The 25,803-nt window shown below is 45.8% G+C and overlaps 1 protein-coding gene across 1 annotated transcript in view; it reads left to right on the top strand.

Moving 5' to 3' along the window:
• BTBD8 (BTB domain containing 8) overlaps positions 1 to 25,803 on the top strand; it is a 541,977-nt gene that overhangs the window by 205,968 nt on the left and 310,206 nt on the right. The window contains exons 5-8 of the mRNA XM_086953936.1: positions 3,898 to 3,987; positions 4,805 to 4,885; positions 20,226 to 20,322; positions 21,336 to 21,424. Of these exons, the coding sequence (XP_086810062.1) occupies positions 3,898 to 3,987; positions 4,805 to 4,885; positions 20,226 to 20,322; positions 21,336 to 21,424 (357 nt within the window). The remainder of the gene's footprint in view (positions 1 to 3,897; positions 3,988 to 4,804; positions 4,886 to 20,225; positions 20,323 to 21,335; positions 21,425 to 25,803) is intronic.

Genomic DNA, 25,803 nt, shown 5'->3' with positions numbered 1-25,803 from the left:
AAAAGTGACTGTACCTGATTTTATACCCGTGGCACCTGATTGATAAGCCTCCTGGTTGATAAGCTTGCGCAACATTGCCAGTTCCTGTTCTAAGATTTTAATTTTCACTTCACTGGATTTAAAAGCTTGCTGGTTGTTAAGCCTACATGGAAGGCCAGTCATTGTTTCTAAGACGTTGATTTTAAACTGCACCCACCTGATTGATAAGCCTGCAGTGTGTATTCGAAGGTCTGATTGTCGAGTGAAGTCTGCACCGGATTTGAAAGCCTGATGCCTTTAGAATTTCAAGCCTGCAGTGTTAATCCACACTCCTGTGTCGAGTGAATTCTGCACTTCAATTATTGGTCTGCTATTTTAAACCGGCAGTGCGTATTTCTGACATTCCGGTTAACTAATGAAGAGCATGCAGTGTTTTAAATTACATTCAAGTTGTGTTCGACCTTCCTGCCATAAATCAAGACTTTATGTTCGTAATTGTATACATGCAGCGCCACAATTGTTAATACCAACCCTTATATGCAGCTTTAACTATGCATCAACCACGTTATTTTTAAATGAGGAAATGGGTTTGGAATTATTAGGGGCTTATGGCGATTTCTACGTAAATTATATTGAGTTTCTACTTGCCTCTCCAAAGCGGCAGTTTAACCGTCATTCATTCAGGTTAATACGGCTCGAGCATGCAGTCAGCGCGTTCAGCAAGCGCGTGCAGCCTCAGAATAGCCGAACGTTTCCAGTCTTCACTCATAATGACGTCGAAAATGCTGCGTTGTTGCTTTTGCTGCAATTTCGTGCCTTCAACCACACGGTGCGGCGTCACCTGTGCGTCCCACCAATTCAACGTTGTTTCACAGTGCCTCAAGACGTTCTTGGATGTTTAACTTCTTCAAAATGCCATTTACGTTTTTTTTCCAACTACAAGATTTGTCTTTGAATTTCCTCACAGGTACTTTCATGTTTAATTTAAGATCTACATTTTCACAAAGTAATTGCCGTGCATGTCTCCAAGGTATCGGTGACATGCACACCACTTATTTATTCAAATTATTTTAATTCTGATTGCACATTGACAACGGTGACTACGTTATTTATGTTAGTTTATTGTTTCTTTTCACAAATTGGTTACAGATACTACTTTTGATCTAATGTTGAGGTTGTACGTATCCCTTTTTCAATTTTACTGCAATTAGATTTTAGGTGGCAGCTAGTAGTAGTAACTTTATTTTAATTTATTGTTATCTTTTGACATTACCACTTGCTCTGAGATTTCGTTCTCCAATTAATATTCTAGTACACTTGATAAATGCTGTGCAAAGTGCTAGTGCATAATCTGTGTATTCTATTCTTATTCTTTAGTGTCATTTCTGGTTTACAGTATATTTAAATGAAATTGTTCTGTTCTTCTTATTAGTGGACTCATTTTGTCTACATTTACCGGTTTATTAATTGATTGCTGACGTCAGTTTTAAAGGTTCAGTGCACTAAACGTTATATTATGATTTCATATGAGCTCTATGATTGTTATGATGATTTTCTCCTTTGCGCAAAGGTTTTCAGGACTTTTTATGTACGTAGACGTGCGTTACATGAATTGTCATTATTCATTTATAACTTTAAAGTTTTTAGTGTCACATGCACGTAATTCTGTTATGTGATTACTATGCCAGTTTTTCGCCTGTTTTTACAGGTTTCCTTCAGAATTAATTATTCTCTCTGGCAACTTTTCTTCAGGGTTATATGCATGTGATATTGTTGAGAGATTATTATGCCAGTTTTTCACTACCTATTTTTGTTTTCTGGCAACTTTTCCTCAGTGTTATATGCGAGTAGCTTTGTTTTATGTTTATTATGCCAGTTTCTAACCGTTTTTACAGGTTTCATTCAGAATTTATAATTCTTGCTGGCAACCTTTCTTCTCTTCATGCTCTTGTTGGATGTTAATGTTGACCTTTCTTCCTATGATTCTGGGATTTCGAATTGTTTTCATGTAAGAGCATTTTTCTTATTTTAACTTTCTCATATTTGTGCTTTATTTGGTTCTACCTTTCACTATTTGGTTCATTGTTTCTCAATTACGCCAGTCTGGCCAATTGGTGTGTTTGCTGATTCCGTGAATTTTGTGTTCGGTGTCCATATTCTTATTTTCGTTTTCTTCTTTTCCTTTAGGGAGAAGATGTGCTGTCTTTGGTATTTTCATTTGGTTTCTGTTCATTCTTCTTAGTTCTAATCTTGTTTGATTTTCTCTTTTGATTCTTCTTGCTTCTTATCTTTCTTGATTTTTCTTTGTTGATTCTTCCTGGTTTTGATCTTGCTTGATTTTCCACCTTTTAGATGTTACTGTAATTTTACTAGTCATAACTTCTCTTGATTCTTATCTGTTTAAACTTCCTTCATTTATTTCTTCTTTTGTCAACTGCTTTTATGATTGTGTTTGCCTTCACTGTATATGTACCCATTTCTACTCCCGTTTCTTCGTACCTTCTGTTCACGTTTTACATAACCCATTCCTACGTCTGTTTCTATTTATCTTCCTTATATCTGGTTATTATTTGTAATTGCTTTGTTCACATCTTAACTTTTGGTTGCAATTGCAAAATGTATAAAAGGGGAAGATGTGTAGTGTTGGCTTCCTAGTTGTTTTACCTATGTCATCAAATGGAATGTTACCACACAGGATGTCTGATTGGAATGTTATGTTCTGATGTTAGAGTCAGTTGGGAGCTGAGGATGAGCTGACTGGTTACAGCTCCTGGTGGGGATTTACCTTGTAATTACTCTTACTATCTTGAACTACCACCTCATTCCTACTTAATTAATAAATACATCTTTCTACAAGAACCTACGTGAACTGTTCATCATTTAACATCACTACAACACATTTCCCTGCCAGGTTTCATATTGTCCCCTAGTTTGTAAAGCATCATTTTGATGCCATGTTCCAGAACCCCACCCCTATCAGTATGGAAGGCATCGTTGTTTTAGCAGATTCCATGCCCCACTTTAAGAATGTCCTTGCCACATTCTCCATGCACCGTAGTTTCCGAAGCCTGGTTGCCGCTGCAGCAGTACAACAGCACTAGTGCTGATCTATAGTTGCAGAGTTGGTCTCCTGCATGCTTCTGCTGTGGACACCGTTGAAAAATTAAATATGCCATGAACCTTGCGTTTCTGCTTATTCCTCCACTACTTCTTCTGGGAAGGTTACTCGCTCCCTCACACACTCTTTTGTTCAGAGGATTGAGAGTGGGTGTGGAGTGATGGAGATGTTAGGGATGGTGGATTCTAGATGAGACTCTGCCTAGACGTGCAGGATTAAAGATGGTTGATGAGCGTATGAATGGGTCAATGAGGAAGGGGTGAGGAAGTATTGAGAATATGGTTGGGGGCGCGTGAATAAAAGCGCTTGGCACAGTAGACAACAAATGAAAGCTTCTATAAATTTGTATCGAAATCTCAATTATTCTGCTTCAAATTAATCTGATCTTTAGTGTTGCCCCGCTAGATTGGTATGGTCAAAGCTCCTGCAGATAGTTCCTCCCCCTCCACTCGGTCAATTTGCTTGGGCTCCCACCCTGTCATTGGCCCTTCAGTATAACTGCTTGTCACTCTTAAAATGAGAGAAGCCCATTGTTTGTGGGGTAAACTTGGTAACCCTTATTGTCTGTTATATTGTTCTTCTAATACATTGGGTGTCCACCTTTGAAGAACTGTATCCAGGCTGGATTCCCATGTGGGTTAAACTTGCACACTTTCAATCTGAATGGGAATAATGTACTAAGTTACATAGGTGGTGGTCTTAAATCATTGTGGCATGGGTATAGCCCTCATGGATCAAGTCTAGACACACATGTCCTTGTTCTTTGGAACCAATATTTGATTTGTTTTATTTTCTTTCAGAGCAATCTTATGTGCCCGATCCAGTTACTTTGCTGCTATGCTGTCTGGAAGTTGGGCTGAAAGCTCCCAAAGCCAAATCTGCCTCAAAGGGTATGTTATATATGTATATCCCCCTGAATGCAGGGAGAACAACATGATGAGAATCTGCGGTGATACTAAAGTTTAATATACTTTCAGACTGATACTTCAGTCGGTGCAGTGTTTCTGTGTTGTTCTAAAGTACTGATATTCATTCAAGTGTACTATGATTTTTGTCTCAGTCTTTTTATTGTTTGCAGTAAAAGGATTCCATCAGCCATCGCTGTTTATCAAACACAATCTTCCCCCTCACTAGACTGATAAAAACCCAACAATGTAGTAGGTGTTGACCGCTGTCTTTGTGACTTTTCCTCTTAACTGTTCAAGTCTATATTTACTGGCTGTTCTCAAATAGACGTATTAACGTCAAGTCAATTTTCTAGAATTCCACAAACTCATGCGAGTATTTCATACGCTCCTATTTATTTGTCCTGCCTCACCATCCACAGAAATGTGTTTCCGCTGTCCCTCTGCTCTGAATCACAAAAAGGGAGCCTGCTCCGATCAGCTCTCCCTCTACAAGAAATACTTCCCTTTGCCACAAGGTACCAGTGATGTCATCATTTCCACCATGAGTACTCTATTGGGCTGTCGAGTCTCCTGCTTCGTCCACCACGTCTTCCTTCTTCCGTCTTCCTAAGCTGCCATGGTCCCTGCAGCTTGTCCCACTAAACAGAAGCTCTGATGTGGTTGCTCAAGTATTTTTGTTACATTTGTTGCTTTAAATGCATCTCATTCGATTTCTTCAAAATGTTTTTCAAATTCCATAGCATTTCTTAACATTGATAAGTATATTGGCCTATTTAACCCTATCCATTTAATTTTTCAGGGTGAGCCCAGTAGAAATTAATGCCGTGATGCAATTCATTTATGGAGCAACACTAGAGTTCTCAAGCAAAGTTGATCCTGGGTATGTCTACACTTTATAACATGACTTCAACTTCTGCTTTGATCTCGAAAATGTGTGAAACTATCACACTGTAATGCTTGAACTTAACGTAGGCGAGAAAAAGTGTGACTAATTAACAACAATGGAAGGATTCCGTTAGATCTAATTTTCATTCACTGTGCTGTTACTTTGGAAATATAATTAAAGAAAAAGGGGTAACCCTGTGTCCCTCAGAACCTAGGTAATTAATGGTTAAGTAAAAGAATAGTTCTGTTGGGTAAGACACATTACTTTGACACTGCTTGTTAATGCAATCAAGAACAGATGCTATCTGGTACACACATACATTTGAGAAATGAATGCTCAAAATAAAAGGTTGTGAGATCAAGAGATTATATCATGCAATTTATATCCGAATTCATTCATTTTATATCTGAATTTCTTCATTCACTGATAATAATCAATGCATGATAGGACCGTCAGAAATGGTGCAATTATGTGACATTTTGGTGAATAGTGCTCAATGAGTGAAAAAAATATACAGTGAGAACGGATTTCCTATATACAAATATATAAAAGTGTTTCATTGGCCAGATGCTGATTTGCAGCCAAGGATTCCTAGTGTTCCTATTGGGATCCTGGTGGTTCTGGACCTATGACATGCGTCGATGTTTCGACCCTCATGCGCCCCAGTAGGTGGTCGCGGCGGGTCTTTTTCAAGACAGGGGTGCGGGTGAGTAATGATGACAGTCTGAAAATTTTTATGGAGACTGTGTATCACAGAGGCTACAAGTGCACAGGAAGTTGCACCTAAAAGAGCCTGGGGTGAGATTCTGGTACTCACTTGTGCTTCAGACCGGCGAGTCTCAGCCTGATTCAGCACGGCACAGTGGCCAATCGTATCTGTTGGGGAGGGGTCGGGAATTCAGTACAGCGCACAATTTATAGTAGATGAAAGATTTACTTTGAAGCTCTCATTGAGCACTATTCACCAAAATGTCACATAACTGCACCATTTCTGACGGTCTTATCATGCATTGAAGAAATTCAGATATAAAATGAATTAATTCTGATATAAATTGCATGATATAATCTCTTGATCTCACGACCTTTTATTTTGAGCATTCATTTCTCAAATTTATGTGTGTACCAGAGAGCATCTATTCTTGATTGCAATAATAATAAGCAGTGTCAAAGTAATGTGTCTTACCCAACAGAACCATTATTTTACTTAACCGTTACTTTGGAAATAGACTGTTTGGCGAGGAGACAGCTGAAATCAATGGACCTCCATGGTTTTATGATGTAAAGAATGTAGCCATCTAAGCATGCTCGTTTCACTTCAATGATGCTGTTGCAGCAGAGCTTCTGAATAACAGGTACTTAGAGTAAGGCAAACGACTACTTAAGGGTAGGGCACAATAAATTGTAGGTACGTAGCATGTGCTGGAAGGAATGAGTAAACATGTGCTGGAAGGAGTGAGTGAACAGCGCATAAGAATGGGAGAAAGAACTTGGTCCAAAAATATAAATGCGTGTAGGCCTTTTGAGTGGCACTAGCAGCGCAAGAAGGGACAGCCTTGAAGAGAGAAGCAGTTGGAGTATAATGGCATGTGATGGAGTTCAATTACAATAATTTGGGTCCTAAACCAAGGGTGGTTGTGATACTTGTGGAGTAAAACAAGTACTAAAGAATGTGGCAGGGCTTAAGGGGTGAGATTTAACTGGTGAGATGAGATTTAAGGAGTGGGATGGATGCTAGGAGTTAGGACTGTACAGGAACGTGGATGCTGAGGCCTTTGTTTGGTGCATGCTGTGAGCATCAATTCCTTCGGGCTGGTCTAAAACTTGTTGGATAAGGGAACTAAGGCTCAGAAAAAAAATCTTTTTTACCACAAACATATAATTCAGCCAAGTATTGGTCCTGGATTAAACTATGGTTGTCTAGTTCCACAGTCTGCTGGTTGGCAGACAGACGAGCAGGGATGCACAAGGTCGGGGATAGGCCTGTAATGATGAGCTGTGGCTCAATAAAGAGCTGGGGCCTCACTAGCCTTAAACACCCATCCCTAATCTGGTGTTTCAAGTAAGGCTTGGTATCAGAGTAGAGTGTGTGATATAACAGAGTGAGGGTTCAATAAAGAGTGTTTTGTAGAGATGCCCTTTTGAGCACAATTAGTGTGAGGATGTGAGGGAAGAGACAGGACTTTGAGGAGGGTGCATAAGCGGTGTGACTGGATACTGGCGGTACAGAGCTGAATCTAGAGTGGAAGATATGGTCATAAGTCCATTGCACGTCAGTGGAATAGCAAGGGCCATGGACCCTAATGCGGGTAAAGACAAAACCCCCACCACCTTGGTTAGGTACTTAAAACAGTAGCAGTAATTGACATGCAGTGGGACATCAGGATCCTGCTAACCAGAATCCCAGTGGCAATGCTCTCTCCTCTAAATTTACTGGTAAGTATTTTATACACGCCCCAATTGGCATACTGGGGTACCACTGTAAGACCCTAGTTTATGGTACTGAGGTACCCAGGGCATTGGTACGCCTGGGGTCTCCCATGGGCTGCAGGATGTATTGTCCCACCTACAGGAGTCCATGCAAACAGTGTTTGCAGAGCTGCTATCACCGTCTGCATAAAATGGTGCATGCACCTTTCACTTTAGAAGATTCCTGCTGCAACTTTGTCTCCGTGCTCTTCCAAGTTTCTACAACTCCATGGGCGTGCATCCTCAGAGTCAGCAAGGGCTCTGCATGCATCCAAGCAAAAAGGAATCTCCCATGTAGTGAAGGAGTCACTTCCCATGGACCTCTCCCGGCTCTGCAACACAGGTGGTGGTTTGTTGGCTTCCCAGAGCCTTGACAGTCTTCCCAGCAACTTGGGAAACTGTAATCCCTCTCCAGCCGACATGAGCTACCTTCTTGTGCATCATGTCCGTCTGCCAAGGCTTGGTGACTCTCTTCACAGTAGATCTTTGAGCTCCGAGAAGCCCCAGCCTCGCCCACCAAAAAGAGTGATGTCCTGCCTACATTCTTTGCACTGTGGGCCTCCATAGTCTGTGGGCTGCTGAGGCTTCCCTGTGACTCCCTGCCTGCTGCCAGAAGGTCCTCAAGTAGCTCCAACAATTCCTCTCGGCTCTTCTGATTGCTGAGGGCTGGCCTTGACTTAACCTTGTGGAGTTAGTCACACAGACCTTGCTGGTCTGCAACAAAGCATATTTTCCTTCAAACCGGACTGTTCCGGTTGCCAAGGCTTGGTGGTGGTCGTGCCGGCCACTGACCTTCCTTCATTCCTCAACCGTCCTGGGACTGCCTGTGGACGGCTCCTGTGCCCCTGCTTTGTCATCTGGGCTCCACAGCTCCTTCATCAAGACTGGTGTGCTTCAGCAAGTGGGTAGACACCTCCAGGTGGTTTGGAGTATGTCCCCTTTGCTTTTAGGTACTCCTGGTCTAGCATCCATGTTTGGGTTCCACCATTCTGGTCCACGAGTTGCTGTAGCCACCGGTCTTCTAAGACCCTTTATTGCCTTCAACGGGCGGTTCTGACAGCACTCCACCCCTATTACCCTGTGCTTCCTGGTGTAGGTATTCTGGTTCCCTGGGTATCCATGGGTGGGGTGGCTCTCTAAGTTTCTGTGATCCAATTCGTGTCCTTGGGGGTCTTTTGGAAAGGGTCCTGAAACAATAAAATACCAACCGCCCCTTACCCTGTGTTATCCAGTGAACGTCTGACCCGGTGTAAACACTCTGCACTCAGGCACCTTGGGGTGCCTAGCTACTCACATTTGGTGGTTTTTTGCTTCCCCTGGACTTCTCCATCATTGCTTATCAGTCACATTTGGTACTTGCATCATATACCACTTTCTTAGTATTTGGTTTTGCCCCCCCCCATAGGGGCCTATGTGTTTTTTGTTTATACTACTTACCTGTTTTTAAAGTATTTGTGATGTGTATTTGTCCGTGTAGGAGATATACCATGTTAATAATTACTGTTGTGATATTTCTATAAACTTGTGTGGTTCTTTCTTGTGTAAAAGCTTGCTGACTGACTATGTGGTAAATGCACCCACGTTACACCCCGTCTTGAATAAGCCTTAGCTGCTCTCCACAGGTACCCCTTGAGCGCTTTGATTATCAGGGAGCTAAACATTATCACTATGGGTTGCCTGGACTCAGTGCACAGTGCCTCACCATAGGTAGACACTCTATATTGAGCTAACCTCCTGCATTCTTCCTGGAATACTTCCATGCCAACCTCCTCTTATGTCCTCTATCTTATCACTTTCCATCTTTCACTCTCCTCAAATGTCAATAAATTCCATACACAATTTCAAATTCGTTGTTGTTAATTTGACGAATCCTCATAACATTCCAGGCTGTTTTGCATCTTAAGAGTGTTTATCAATGGAACAAGGATTTCAAATTTGAAAGTACATATCACACATACTTCTTTGTCTCTTTGAATACTGAATGTATTTACTGCATAGGAAGAAAAAAAAGTATGGGACTACCCAGGGCATTTTAGTTAGCTGATGGTTGCCTCTCCATTCTATAATATCCCACTCTCGTCTTCATTTATCCTGTCTTTCTGTAATACCCTCTTTAATTTATTCTCCACTCTCCCTTGTTTTCCCTAGTCATCTCTTTAGCCCTCTGTTCCAATCTGTATCTGTGTGTCTGCATGCTTCCTAGTATTTTTCCACCTCTGTTTCCTTATCTATGTCCTCTAACCTCCCCTTCGTTGTCTGTCCACTCCCAAGTATCTCTCCATTGACCCAATTATCTCTTTATTGTTTCCCCCATCTGTTTTGTCCCATATCTCTAATGCCTCCTCTTTTCTGACCCCTGTATGTTTCCATCCCAATTCATTTGCTCTCCACTCTCCCCTGGTCTCTCTACTCTTCATTGCCATCTCTCTGTTTGCACATGCATTCCTCAATTCATCCTGTACCTCTCCACTTTCCCCGATTGTTGCTCTACTCTCAGTGACTGTTGCTTCTGAAACTGGATCTCAGGCAGTGCGCAATAAAATGCTGCATGAGGCCGTCTGGGTGCTTTGTTCGTAGCTCTGAAAGCTCTCCAGTATTAGGATTCATAAATTCTTCACCATACTTCAAAGAGGCCCACCAAAGAGTATAGCTTAAATGAAACAAGTTCTTGCGTTTCCAATGCCCAAGCATGACTCACTCAGTCTAGGTTTTGTTTACTGTGTAGTCAGTATAAAAATATCCCAGGATGTAAAGCAAAAACCTCAATGGGATGAGCTAGTCATTAGTAGCCTTTGACACTTGACAGCTGTGCATTTAAATGTGTTTGCCAATGTCCTACCCTTGCTGTCAAGAGCTCCGCATAACTAGGCTCTCTTTATAGTGGCATGAGCAAGAAACCTTCAGTATTGTAACGGCGGACTTCTGTGTGTTTCTTCACATGCCCCTCTTAGCATGCTTCTACTTAAAGCATCAACAGCACTGGTCCTCCCATCTCTTCTCTTCACAGTCATTCCAACACTCAGTTTCCCTTTTATTAATACCACTAGCCCAAACTTCCCGTCTGTTCACAGATATGCCAGGGTCGTGTTTCCTTTCTCTAGTGACTCTGGTCATACAGTGACCGCTGTATCGAGCTTCCAATCGTCTTCATCGATATTCCCATCTACTTACAGTTACACCTTAACCAGGCGATTCCCTCCTCTTAATGCCACCAGCGCCAACTTTCCACCCCCAGCAAGAGATGCCAGTGCCCAGCTGACCATTTCTACAGAGTGATACCACCTTACCTAACATTATAGCAGAGTTTCCAATCCACCGACAGCAATACCAGAGCCAGGTTTCCCTGCTTTAAGTGCCACCAGCATCACTTAAATTGACAGAAAAGGTTTATTTGTTCTTGAGCTACTTTTATGTGCTGCACACTAAAATGTGCACTCACCATGTTATGGGATTTCTTTTCTCGTTGGATCGGAGAGATCAAATTAGTTGTTCACTCTGAATCTGTGCTTGTTTACTCTTGGGTTATAGGTTGTTTAGTTTTTCGTTTTATAGATCTGACTTCAATGAAGATAACCTTTGATGCAAGACTAGGATTACAAAGAAGACATTTTGACATATCTCTTCTGCAAGTTCCATTTCAGAAGATCTGACTTCTATATTCTATCCTAGCTTAAGCATAGCAACTGAGAAATACATCTAATTTTCAATGTGGTATGAAAGAAGTGCGCAAAACTGGTTGGCAGAAAACATTTGTATTTCATTTTATGTGAAAGTTATCTGATAGAGGCATCTAGCTGCAGATTCCTTACCTTTGAACTTCCAGGTGTCAGGATGGATCTGGGAGGTTTTCGTAGCAGTGCACCTGCGTGCAGGTATGCGGCGTCGGTCGACTTCGTGTGACACTGTTGGCGTCAGTCATGTTCGCCGTCGTCGTCGTGATGTCCGCATCGTCAATATAACCGCCACTCCAGTGCGCTGCTGTCAGCTCTTTTCTATCCGCGCTAGCCAGCACCGATCCGTTGAAGAGAGCTATCCCTATCATTTTTTTACAGACTTTTTCAAATTTTGTTGACTCCTTTGGTGTGTTAGGATGTCAAGTAAGAATACTTCGGGGTTCAAGCCGTGCGGCGCCTTTTACCGCACCATGTCGGTTACAGACCCCCATTTGGTTTGTCTTTGGTGTCTAGAACGTGACCACGACTCCAAGTCGTGCTCAGACTACGGGCCATGACGCCGTAGGCTTTGAGGGAGGGGTCCCTAAAGCTTGTCGCGGTCAATCGTTCGGCACCGCGGAGGTCGTCTCGCCTGTTTCAGTCCCGTTCCCCGTCAATAAGGAAGGTCCGAACACCGCTCCAGCGATTCAAAGTCCTCTTTGTCAAAGTCAGGTAAGAGGCACCACAAAAAGCACAAGATGTCGAAGCGTGCTTCAACTTCGCCCGGGGAGGAACCTCGACGCTCAAGGCCCCGCTCACTGGAGTGGGTGTCTGGGTCGGCTCCGCGTTTCTCTCCCTTTCCGGGGCCGGTAGCGACCCCCGCCCAACTCAAGGAATTTTATGACGCCATGTGCGTCATATTTGGGCGGCCTGACCCTGCCTGTGCACCTTTGGGCCCCTCAGGCTCAGATAAAGGAGGGGCCAATGTGGTTCTTGTGCCGGCGGCTCTGACCCCGGCTCCACCTCCACCGAGCAGACCCGTTCCTAGGTCCGGAGCAATGCTGATCACAGCGACTTTCCACCGTGTTGCATCCGGTGCGAGGTCCTCGCCGGTGCTGACCAGCGGCACCTCCCCAATCTTCATTCCTGACGACATGGAGTCATTCGGGCGTCCACCAACGCTGAGACCAGTACCAACGGAGCCGTACTGCTCAATGCTGTTTTTCTGCCCTATTCTGAAGTGGTAGGAATGGAGGAAGAGGATTGGGAGGGGGAGCCGGATCCCTTAGATATTTCACTTCTGCAAGACCTGGACTGGTATGAGTAACTAGGTGGTGCCTTCTCTGGACACCTTTCGAGATTCTGGCATGCCTTCTCCTCCAACCCTAGGCTGCGGAGGAGGGCGCAACTTTTGCCATGGTGGTTCGTCGGGCTGTGGAGGTCCTTGACCTGCAGCTTCCTACAGTGGCGGTCAAGACAAATGTCTTAACAGAGGTCCTGCAGCTTGAGGTTTCAAGCTCGGAACCCCTACTGCCTTTCAATGAGGCCTTGACAGATGGCCTTCTGGGGACATGGTCCAAACCCAGCACAGGGGCTCCTGTGAATAGGATGATCGCCCGCCGCCATAGCCCTGCACCGGGGGGACCCACTTTTCCTCACCACCCACCCCATCCCCCAAAGCTTGGTAGTCCAAGCTTCCATGTCCCAAGGCGCATTCCCTTCTGCACCCCTGGACAGGGAACCCAAGAGGCTGGTAATCCTCAGAAAGACGGTTTCTCTTCCACCAGCCTAGCGCTGCGGTTGGTGAACACCACATGCCTCTTGGGCCTTTACTCCTATTCTCTATGGGATACAGTTGTGCAGGTGCTCCCCAGAGTCTCGGAGGAGGACCAGGCTCTACTCTCCCAAGCCATATCCGATGGGAGAGATGCTGCTAAATTTGCTGTCCGATGTGGCTTGGATACGACGGACTCGCTAGGTAGAGTGATTTCCATGATGGTGGCAGTTTGTCACCACACCTAGTTAAGAACATCTGGTTTTTCAGGGAATGTCCAAGCTAATTTCATAGACATGCCCTTTGATGACTCCTGTCTCTTTGGAGACAAGGCGGATACTGCCCTTGAGGGCATCAAGAACTCGCGGGTCACGGCCAAGTCCTTGGGCTCACTACTGCCCCCCAGGGCTTCATCCAGCTTTCATTCCTTTCGTGGCTACGGAAGGGGCTACCAGCCATGCCAACCCTATTCTGACCAGAGGGCCCGCAAGTTCAGCAACCTTTGCGGGGCCATGGACGCGGCTCACCTCGGCCTCGTGGGTCTGGGAACCAGAAATCGACCCAAGCCAATATCCTCTCCGTCCGGAGGGTCTACTCCCTCCTGTTCAAGACTACCCCTCCTTCATTGCCTCCAGCATACGGTCGGCTGATGGAGGATCACCATGACTTGCTTCAAAAGGAAGTCAATTCTCTCTTGGCCAAGGTAGCTATAGAGACTGTTTCCAGGCACGAAGTAGGCAGTGGTTGCTACTCCCGCTACTTCCTGGTCACCAAGAAACCCAGAGGCCTTCGGCCTATCCTAGATCTCGGAACCCTCAATGTCTTTCTCAAGAAGGAGAAATTCAGAATGCTCACTCTTGCTTAGGTCCTGTCTGCCCTCGACGTAGGAGACAGGGTGGTAGCGCTAGACTTGCAGGATGCCTATATCATGTCCCCATTCTGCCGGCCCATCATCGCTACCTGTGGTTCACGGTGGGCCACAAGCAATTTCAGTTCATGGTGCTTCCCTTCGGCCTCATCAGTGCCCCTTGGGTGCTCACAAAAGTGATGGCGGTGGTTGCAGATCATCCACGGAGATCTGTGGTCCCACTCTTCCCCGAGCTCAAAAGTTGTTGAAGGCGGGCTCACCCCAAATTGTTGTCTCTCACCTCCAGATGACGGCGAACCTCTTGCATTCACTGGGGTACACTATCAATGTGCTGGAGTCACACCTGACTCCCTCTCATTCACTTCTTTTCATTGGGGCAGTTCTGGACATGGTGCAGTTTCATGCCTATCCTCCTGAGCGGCGAGTCCTGGATATTCAGGCTAGGATACCGATGTTTCAGCCTCTATCCTAGGTTCCGGTGAGACTGACTCTGAGGCTGTTGGGCCTCATGGCCTCCTGCATCCTGCTAGTGACCCATGCAAGGTGGCACATGCGGGCTCTGTAGTGGGACTTGAAGGTCCAATGGGCACAGCCATCAACTGGAGGTGGAGATCAGAGGACTCTGGTCTCCGGCGGAAACCAAGCTCCACATCAACCTGATGGAGCAATGGGCGGTCCGGCTGGCACTAAAAGCCTTTTTGCCATCCATAAAGGGAAGGCTTGTTCAAGTGTTAATGGACAGCACTACCGTAATGTGGTACTACGACAAACAGGGTGGGTGGGGTCGTGGACCCTCTGTCAAGAGGCCCTGCGTCTCTTGACTTGGCTGTTACATCAGGTCATTTACCTGGTGGTTCAACACCAGGCCGTATTTCTGAACTCCAGGGCAGATGAGCTCAGTCGAAGGTGCCTTGCGGATCACAAATGGCGTCTTCATCCAGAGGTGGCACAAGGTCTCTTTCAGCAGTGGGGAGAGCGTTGGTTAGATCTTTTCACCTCCAAAGAGAACGTGCAATGTCAGCTGCACGTTGGAGTTTCTAAGGCGGAACTCGCTTGGTGATGCTTTTCGTCGTGAGGGAATGTCAGGCCTCCTATACGCCTTTCCGCCCATACAACTTCTGCTCAGAGTGCTCAAGAAGATCAGGAGTGACCGGGCACAAGTCAATCTTGTGGCTCCGGACTGGGCACGGAGAGTGTGGTATCTCCAAGCTTCTCAAACTTGAGCATTGAGCCTCCAGTCAGGCTGACCCCTTCAGGAGGATCTTCTGTCGCAGCAGCAGGGGAGGGCCCTCCGCCCAAACCTGTCCACTTTCCGCCTCCGTGCATGGAGATTGAGCAGCGACGGTTGACCGCTTTTGACCTTCTTCCTGAAGTCTGTGATTTGACCTTGGCAGCCAGGCATCCCTCTACCAAATCAATATACGCCTGTTGATGGAACAAATTTTGTAAATATTGTACAGATCAGTCTGCTGACCCTCTATCTACTCCCTTAACTGATCTTGTCCTGCTCTTCATACTTTCTTTGGCCCAGCAGGGCTCTGCTCTGGGCACCTTGAAGGGATACCTTTCGGCCCTTTCTTCTTTTCATCAGCTGCCTGATCAGCCATCTTTGTTCAAATCACCAATTGTGTAGAGATTTTTGATGGGGCTATCCCATTTGTTTCCTTCTTCACCTTTTATCTTGCCACAATGGGACCTTAATTTGGTGCTCATCTTCTTGATGTGTGCACCGTTTGAGCCGTTGCATAACTGTCCTCTGTGGTTGCTTGCCATTAAGACAGCTTTTTTGGTGTCAATAACCTCTGCCAGGAGAGTCAGCGAACTACAGGCACTTTCATTAAAGCCTTCTTACCTGACGACCATTCCAGATATGGTAGTACTCCCTACTAGTGCATCTTTTCATCCTAAGTTGGTTACACCCTTCCTTCTGGGACAGTCAGTTACCCTGCCCACCTTCTGTCTGGACACAATAAGAGTGTTGTCATTCTACTTTGATCGAACAAAAGAGTGGACGACCAACTCTTTACAGGGTACGTGGGCGCAACGAGAGGCCATGCTATGGAGAAGAGAACTATCTCCCAATAGGTCATCCTCTGCATAAAAATGTGTTACTACTTAGCCAAGAAAGTTCAAGTTCAAGTTTGGCATTTATATAGCGCACTACTCACCCATAGGGTGGTCTCAAGGCGCTTGAGGGAGGTGGGGAGTTACTTGTCAAATATCCAGGTCTTGAGTTGTTTTCTGAAGGAGAGGTGGTTTTGAGTGAGGCGGAGATGGGTGGGGAGGGAGTTCCACGTTTTAGCCGCAAGGTAGGAGAAGGATCTTCCCCCCCCATGGTGGATCTGTGGATGCGTGGTATTGCGGCGAGGGCTTTGTTGGACGATCTGAGTTTGCGTGTGGGGGTGTAAAAAGAAAGTCGTGTGTTGAGGCATTCGGGTCCAAGATCGTAAAGTGCTTTGTGTGTGTGGGTGAGTAGACGGAACGTTATTCTTTTGGTGACGGGGAGCCAGTGGAGGTCTTTCAGATGACTGGAGATGTGAGCTCTGTGAGGGACGACTAGAATGAGTCTGGTTGAGGCATTTTGGATACGTTGGAGCTTTTTCTGTAACTTGGTGGTGGTTCCGGCATAGAGGGTGTTTCTATAATCTAGTCTGCTCGTGACCAATGCTTGGGTGACTGTTTTTCTTGATTCGGTGGGGATCCATCTGAAGATTTTGCTAAGCATACGTAGGATGTTGAAGCATGAGGAGGAGACTGCGTTGACTTGTCTGGACATCAATAGGGATGAGTCTAGGATGAATCCCAGATTACGTGCGTGGTCAGTAGGTTTTGGGGCGTCTCCCAGAGCCGGTGGCCACCATGAGTCATCCCAAGCGGAGGGGGATGATCCTAATATGAGGACTTCAGTTTTGTCCGAATTCAGTTTGAGGCGACTGTTTCTCATCCACTTCTTTCATCCCTTCGTGCAGATTTGTTTTGGCGGTGTTAGGGTCTTTGGTGAGGGAGAGGATCAGCTGGGTGTCGTCTGCGTAAGAGATGATGTTGAGGTTGTGTTTGCGAACGATGGATGCGAGGGGGCTCATGTATACGTTGAAGAGTGTGGGACTGAGTGAAGATCCTTGTGGTACACCGCAGATGACTTCGGTGGCTTCTGATCTAAATGGGGGGAGGCGGACTCTCTGTGTTCTTCCGGCAAGGAAAGAGATGATCCAATCCAGTGCTTTACCTTGAATTCCGATGTTTTTGAGGCGGTGTATAAGGGTGTTATGACAGACAGTGTCGAAAGCTGCGGAGAGGTCAAGTAGGATGAGGGCTACTGTTTCTCCATTGTCTAATAGTTTACGGATGTCGTCTGTTGCTGCGATGAGGGCGGTCTCGGTGCTGTGTTTGGCTCGGAATCCTGATTGTGATATGTCGAGGGATTTGTTGGATTCAAGACAGGCGGCGAGTTGATTGTTGACAGCTTTTTCGATGACTTTGGCAGGGAATGAGAGGAGCGAGAAAGGTCGGTAGTTTTTAAGTTCAGTGGGGTCTGCTGTGGGTTTTTTCAAGAGGGCGCTGAGTTCGGCGTGTTTCCAGCTTTCCGGGAAGGTGGCGGAGTTGAAGGAACTGTTGATGATGTCGCGTAGGTGGGGAGCGATGATGGAGTCTGCTTTGTTGAAGATGTGGTGAGGACATGGGTCGGTTGGCGATCCTGAGTAGATGGAGTTCATCAGGCGGATGGTGTCTTCAGTGGTGACTGGTTTCCAGGTACACAGGTTTTTCGGAGAGGGATTAGGTTCTGAGGTGGGTGGGGTGGACTGTTCATCCGGCTTTTTTGTAAAGCTGTTGTGTATGTCGGCGAGTTTGTTGTGGAAGAATGAGGCTAGGGAGTCGCAGAGGTCCTGGGAGGGAGTGATGTCATTGGAGCCGGCTGAGGGGTTGGTGAATTCTTTGACTATGTTGAACAGTTCCTTACTGCTGTGGGCGTTGTTGTCGAGTCGATCTTTGAGTGCTGTTTTCTTAGTGGAGCGTATTAGTTGATGGTGTTTACGGGTGGCATCCTTGAAAGTGGCAAAGTTTTCGTTAGATGGGTTTCTTTTCCAGGCTTTCTCGAGGGTGCGGCATGTTTTCTTGGATTTTTTAAGTTCATCGTTGAACCATGGGGCTTTCTTGAAGTTAAGCTTGGTAGGGTTGCTTTTCAGGGGTGCTAATTCGTCAGCACTGCGGGTGATCCATTGTGCAAGGTTGGTGGCTGCTTGGTTTGGGTCTGATGAATAGGTAGGAGGGTGTTGGTGAAGCGATGTGAAAAGCTGGTCAGTGGTAATTTTGTTCCAGTTTCTGCGGGGAATTTGTTGAGGGTGGTTGTGGGTCGAAGTTCTTTTGTGGTTGAAGTGTACGCAGCTGTGGTCTGTCCAGTGGAGAGCTGTGGTGTGGTTGAAGGAGATGTATTTACTGGATGTAAAGATTGGGTCGAGCGTGTGTCCGGCACGGTGGGTGGGGGTGTTCACAAGTTGTTTGAGTCCAAGATTTGCGAGGTTGTCCAAAAGGGTGGTGCTGTTGTTGTCGTTGTTCTTTTCCAGGTGGAAATTGAGGTCGCCAAGAAGAATGTATTCTTCGGAGAGGAGGGCTTGTGGGCTGATGAAGTCAATGATGTCTTCGCAGAATTGTGAGTGCGGACCGGGTGGTCTGTAGATGAGGGTTCCTCTGAGTGTGGTCTTGGGGTCGATGTGGATCTGGAAGTGGAGATGTTCGGCAGTTGCGAGGTTGTCATCTGAACTGGTCGAGATACGAATGGTGTTCTTATGGACGATGGCAATGCCTCCTCCTATTTGGTTGGTGCGGTCCTTACGGATAATCTTGTAGTCGTCAGGGATGGCTATGGCGATGTCGGGAGTTGAAGAGGCGTTCATCCAGGTTTCTGTGATGAAGGCGACGTCCGGTGTTGTTGTGTCGAGTAGATCCCAAAGTTGGACGGCGTGACTGTGGACTGAGCGGGTGTTGAGAAGGATACATTTCAGCTGGTTGGTGTCAGGAATCTGTTTGTTTTTGGTGGGTTTGGTGAGGGTCCTAGTGCAGGCAAACTTACAGGAGTTGCGGGTGAAAGGTCCATGGCTGAGGCCAAGCGCGGCTTGGTAGCAGTTTGGTCGTCGGCCGGGGTTCAGGGCTGAGAGGGTAGAAGCGTCGTATGTGATGCGAGTGGAGTGGGATTTGCGAAGGACAGGGGGTCCGGCGCTGGGCGCGGTACAGGCGCGGACGGGCGTAGACGGGCTTACCTTTGGCGCACCTTCGGCGCGACCGCTGCGCGTGGACGCTGCGCGTTGAGTCATCGGTCTTAAATGGGTATTGGAGGGGGGCGGAGCGTGGGAGGGTCAGCTGGGAGGCGGTAGCGGGGAGGCTGGCCAGGGGAAAGCACAACAACAAGATGGTGGGCGAAATAGAAAGCGAAACAGGGCACAGTACAGTACTTGTAATCACAGGGAATGCACAAAGATTAACAGCGCGCTATTTCAGAGTATCCGGGTGAGAGCGCAATCAAATAAATAATGCTGCGATCCCAGAGCGCGATTAAATAAATAATAATACGATCTCAAAGCGCTATTAATTAAATAATGCTCAAAGCGCTATTAATTAAATAATGCTACGATACCAGAAACTGCAAGGTGATTATGAGCAACAATGTGCTTCAGCTGTGGGCGCTATAGTGAGGATCACGAGCTCGATCCAGGGAGCGTGGGGGAGCGACCGTTAAGGAAGAGGTCCAGGCGGTCAAGACCCTCCTGAAGGGCTTAGGGCCCATTCTACCGGGGCAAAAGCAGCCACCTCGTCTCTCCAGCATGGCGTTCCCTGCCAAGCTGCCACGCGGGTGTCTCTACACATGTTCACCAGACACTACTGCCTGGACTCCCAGATTCGAGGAGAGGGGAGAGGGCCTTTTTGGTTGCTCTGTTTTTAGGATTTTCTGGCCTGAACCGTTCTGCCGCCCTCCTCTGAGGATGGTATTGTTTGGGTATCTGTTCAAAGAAGGGAAGGAATCTGCGGCTAGATGTCTCTATCAGATGAACAAGTTACTTACCTTCGGTAACGCCTTATCTGGTAGAGAAATAATCTAGCTGCAGATTCCTTACCGACCCACTCATCCTCTCCGCACTGCGGAATTGGCTTTAAGTGTCAGGGATGTTTCCCTTCAGGGCCCTAGCTGTTCATTTTTTAACACACCATGGTCAGTTACTTCATGGCTCCGCGCTTCTGATGTGGAAAGTCATAAAAATTACTGACGTCAGCTCGCCGAAGTGGTGGTTATATTGACAACGTGGGCGACACGGTGAAGACAAACATGACGCCAGCCACCAGCGCACTGGCGTACTGCTACGAAAAATCTTCTTGATCCATCCTGACGTCTGGAAGTTCAAAGGTAAGGAATTTGCGGCTAGCTCATGTCTCTACCAGATAAGGTATTACCGAAGATAAGTAACTTATCCATTAAGCGCTTTGAATAACATGGAATGCATTACGCTTCTGGCTGTTGCCCCAAAGCATTATCTATTTTAATGGCTTTTCTGACAAAATATGAACCATGTTCCTTTCTTTTAGTCAAATTCTTTGTATAGCTGATATGTATGGGTTGGAAGGACTGAAAGAAGTCGCCATGTATGTCCTAAAGAGAGACCTCTGCAAATTTTTCCATAAGGTGAGTTTGTAAATGATTGCGACAATTTTTTGTATTGCATTTTATTTCCTTCACCTGTATCTTGGCCTGTAGTGTGTATTTTTTCTAGTCCCTAGAGGTTCATGCAACTGTTGTGCCCGTTTTATTTGGGACCTTCTAGCTGAGTGTATGGCTTCTTCCAGTTATGGATTTCTAGTCAAAAAGGCTTGATTGTGAAAAGCTATTCCTTTCGGGAATGGCTTAATGTTTTTATGAAGGCTGAATACCACATACAATACAAAGTAGTATTTTTAAAAAGAAAATTGTTTTGAAATTGACAAGAGGATTTCTGTGCCTCCTATGTAATATTTCTGCCTTGTTTATTTCTAGCTAAATAAGGCCTATTAAAATCTATTACCGATGTTTGGCGTACTTTTGTTTTTTTTCAAAACTTCCAACCACAGTGAACCAAGAGTCTGCCATTAAATAAGTATATTCCTTTTTTTAAATAACTGCTATGTACATTATGCTCTCACCTTTGCCATATTTCCAAACCTGAATTCACTTATTTGCTGTTTTGTGGCAACCATACTTTGGAATTCTATAACCACTGACCACCCTGTCATCGTCTCCTTCTCCCTTATTTTATTTGATTGATTTTACGCTGTATTTTTATTTACATAGGGTGGTCCTGGTCCCGCTTGGCAATGCACTGCTTTACATAGGTGAAGAAATTGCATGCTGAGACATGTGAGTGATAGCTGCATGAACAGATATTTATAGTAGCAAAGGGGAATACAATACCTAATTAAGACACAGACCACATATTGCTCTCTACACAACACGTGTATTCTTCATTTTAATCTTTTCCTTGCAAAGAAAACCGGTTTCTGTTATTCCAAATAATGACAGAAATTGGCCTATTAGGTAACTCTTGCATATTGCTTTGATAGTTTGACGAATACCTATGAATTATGTAGCATTGGAGAAAAGATGTCAGCGTACTACATTGTTCTCTTTGATGTAACATCCTAACAATTTTCTGTCACTTCCAGCCAGTCGCTGGGATGCAGCAATCTGTCCCTGAATGTCTGAGAATTGCTCATTCGCTGGGCATTGAGAGCCTTCATGGGTCGTGCATGAGGTAACTGAGCTGCGAGTTATTTTACATTTGTCTCAATGTACTCTTTTTTTCTCTAGTGTCTGTTTGTACTATCCAGAAGCTGCAATCCCTGTTTGATGTATAGCATCCTTGCAACACTATGCAAAGCCCACCAGAATAAGGGAACCTGAACACTGTTATCTGTAAAAGGGGTTGGGTTTAAGAATGCTGCTATTTACAATCTCAAAATATCAACCATACAAAGGTGAAAGGAAACATCAGCAATTAGGAAACATGTGATGGATGTATGAATCTAATTTTATTTTTTAGCGTGGATGTATGGCGGCTTATTTGACAGCGAGAAACCTAGGCATTGTACTCGGGGAATAGAGGCTTCAACACAACCGTCGGGAAATCAATTAATGAGAAAGGGCGTACCAAGTCGCACATGGTATCTGAAATGTATGATTTAACTGCCAAGTTACAGGGTGTTACCTCAGAGTATGTTCTGCTGGATTCAAACTTCCTTAGCTTTTCAAGGGGGTATTAACATGCTAATACAAGAGCGATATTGATCATACTGACACAGGAGAGGACCCGAGGATAAAAGGAATGTTTTTTTTTTGTCTTATACCATATGGATAAAATAGCAAATATTAGATGTATGGTTCCCCTAGAAGTGCTCCTTTCTCTTAATAAAGATGGGTACAGTATTTGTACAGTAGGGGGCAATATTCAATGATGTATTAATAATAATTCATTAGTTAAGCATGATTTGGGCTATATAACACAGGAGAATTGAAAACATAAGATTTGCCTTGAGCCCAACTTCATCCATTTTTGTATATTTTATAGATACTGGGGATGAGGAATACTAAATGGTACCTCAAAAGTTAAAAACTTTCTAAGGCTATAGAAACTAATGGTGCCCCTACAACCCTATTCTAAAGAGATTAAGACTACAACAGCTCATTAACTAATGGAATGAACGGATATAAAAAGAGTGAAATACATGATTAGCAGTTGCATTGCAACATCTATAATTAACAATAAACTATGATGAAGTTTATGTATAGGATGATACAGATATGTATCCTTTCAGAATTAAGGAATAATAGAAAGGCACTCTCGGCCAATCAATCTCCTGGTAATTTAAACCCACTGGAATTGATTATCACCCACACATTGGGGAGACACCCATATGGTCCATAGAATAAATCAGAAGTAAGTAACTTTGAAAGGGAATTGGGGGAGCACGTTAATGAATATGAATGAGGAACGAATGATAGTACCCTTCCCTGAACACAATTTTCATATATAGAATGCTAATCTTTATGTGAGAATAGGTTTTTTTAACTTGTTCATGAGTGTTTTTTTTAATAAAAACTTTATTGTGCAAAACAAAAGAATTACAGATATGGGCCTACAACCACAAGGGCCGGCCGCTAGTGTTTGTTGATTAAATACGTAGTGAATAAGGCAGCGGCTGACCCTGATAGGTCCAGCAGAGGTACAGGATACACTTTCGGCAACACAGGAGGTATGCAGGATACAAAATATTTTTATATTTTATAAATGAACAAAGAAAGAACAAAAGAACAAAAAACTCAAGGCGAGAAACATTATAAAAGATGTCGAGCTCAGACATGGGAGACCTACCAGTGGGGGGAGGCAGTGGGGAGTCAGGACAATCGGATAAGGAATACGGTAATCAAGGAACCTCAGAGGTCAGGGGGACAGAGAAGTATCTGGGATGTCTACGAAGGGGGGTGTACAGATGTTTCCTCGGTACGCGTTCCACTGGCCCCAAATTGTACTCCACGCCCTAGGCTTGCCCCTAGCCAAATATACCGTCTTCTCCCTGAACATGCACCAATCCATGTTCTCCTTCCATACCGACACAATGGGAGGCCGTTGGGAACCCCAAAGCTGTGCAATGTCACTTTTGGCAATCATGTTCCCAAGTGCCGCCCACCGGGTCTGGGCAGCGTTGTAGTCATTCGGCTCCCTCACATTCAACAAACATCTTCGAGCCTCAGGCAACAGAGCGACCCCAGTGACACACTCCATCACAGCATGCACGCGGTGCCAATACTCAGCGACATCTCAGCACTCCCAAAGGATGTGAAGGAAAGTATCACTCATTCCACAACCGCGCCTACACAACCCATCCGACGAAAAACTCATGGCAACCAAACGAGGACCCGTCACATACACGCGGTGAAGAATTTTAAGCTGGACAAGGCGGAGACGGGCCGGAATGGCAACCTCTTTCGGGGAAGATAGTGCAGACTGCCAGTCTTCGTCGTCCAATTCCAACCCGTCTCCAGTCCAGGTGTCCCTGAGACTCACAAGGAGATCTGCTCGATTGTTGATCAACTTTTTATAGATCAAGGAAATCGCACTATCGGGCATATGACCATCAAGTATACGGTCCTCAAGTGGGGAAGGTTCAGGGACCATGGTACCGGCCGTGAAGACTGACAGTAAAGCATGACGCACCTGTACATATCTGAAGAACTCCCGCTCACTCAAATCATACTCACTCTGGAGCTCCGCGAACGATTTAACCGCATCTTTCACCCAAAGATCACCCACTCTACTAATTCCAATCGTGTCCCAGTTCTCGAAACCTTTCGTCGTCCAGAGGCATCCCAATCGTTCCGAAGCAAACAAAGGGGTCGCTTGCGTCAGTCGATCATTCCACCCTATAGCCACAGTAGCATCCTTCCATACACGCACTGCAATTTTAGTGGGTCCCGTGAGGTTCCTCCCCGCCGTCCGAGAGTAGAGTGCTCTGTTAAAGTCGCCACCGGGCAACAGGTATTTATCCATAGCATATGCTGGATTCGGACCGGGTGCATATGTAGCATGGTTAATGGCGGACAACTGGGAAGCCCAATAATACCTCCTGATGTCCGGGAGTGCGATACCCCCGTCATACCAGGGGAGGGTTAGTTTTGAGAGAGCAATGCGTGCTCGACCGTCCCAAACAAGTCTCCTCTGTAATCCCTCCACCTCCCGAAAATAGCTCGCCGGATTAATATCGAAGGAGTTCTGAAGTGCGTAGAGAAATCTGGGTAGGGACATCATTTTAAACAGCGCCGCTCAACCAAGTGGGGACAGCGGCAGTCTACGCCAACGGGCCACGTCAAGCTTCAAGCACCGGAGAGGAGGAAGGAGATTATGCTCGTAACGGGCAGCCGAGTCCAACGATATGTAAACCGCCAAGTACTTGAAGCCAGAGTGAGAAATTTGAATGGGGAACCTAGTCGGCAAGGGAGGAAGACCACCAGAGATGACATAAACACACGACTTAGACCAATTGATAATCAAACCGGAGTTTTTGCCAAAAGAAGTTAAGACGTCAAAGAGGACGTTGAGGGACTTGCGAGGGGAAGTGAGATACAGCAGAATGTCATCGGCATACAACGAAACCCGGTCCTCAAAGTCAGGGGTCCACTGAATGCCCTTTATCGAGGGTTCCCATCGGAGCCAGGCCGCGAGCGGCTCCAGGGCAAGAGCAAAGAGCAGGGGGGGCAGCGGACACCCCTGTCTAGTACCCCTCCCAAGAGCAAAGGACTGGAAGACCCTACCATTAGCAACCACCTGAGCCAGCGGATCTGCATATAAAAACCTCACCCAACTGATGAATCCCGCACCAAAGCCAAACTTTTCAAGAGTGGCCCAGAGGTACGGCCACTCTATCGTGTCAAAGGCCATCGAGGCGTCCAATGAAGCCAAGATGGTCGGTTCGGACAGAAGCTCCGCGCTCGCGAGAACGCTATGAAGGCGACGCAGATTTAGAGCAGTGTTCCGGTACGGGATAAAACGAGATTGATCCGGATGGATCAGGTCACAAATAACAGTGAGGAGGCGGTTGGCAAGAACCTTAGCGAGAATCTTAGGCTCAGCGTTTAGTAAGGAGATAGGCCTGTATGAGGCACAGCGGTCACGAGGTTTACCCTCCTTAGGAATTACCACTATAGTGGCCAGGTGCTGGTCAATAGGGAGGAGGCCAAGATCACGCAACTCCGTAAACATATCACGAAGATATGGTGCGACCTTGTCCGGGCGTAGTTTGTATAATTCAATGGGCAGGCCATTCGGCCCTATGGCTTTGCCGGAACGGAGGGAACGAATGGCAGTCGCAATCTCGTCGACCGACAACGATGCCTCCATACTTTCCCGATCCTCTTCAGACAGGCAGGGCAGCGCGATGTCTCTCAACAAAAAGCGAGAGTCATCCTCGTCTCTGTAGGACACCAGGGAGTAGACCACACGAAAATAGTCGGCAAAACATTCTACAATCTCACCAGGGTCAGTCACCTCCACACCATCAGGATTCTGAATCACAGGGACAACACGATTCGCTCTCTCCTTCTTATCGAGCCAGGCAATCAGCTTATCACCAACATCAT

The sequence above is a fragment of the Lissotriton vulgaris genome, chromosome 1_1, assembly GCF_964263255.1.
Source record: "Lissotriton vulgaris chromosome 1_1, aLisVul1.2, whole genome shotgun sequence".
In the NCBI taxonomy this organism is placed as follows: Eukaryota; Metazoa; Chordata; class Amphibia; order Caudata; family Salamandridae; genus Lissotriton; species Lissotriton vulgaris.
The sequence above is the reverse complement of the archived record's forward strand: the minus strand, read 5'-3'. Positions and strand labels throughout refer to the sequence as shown.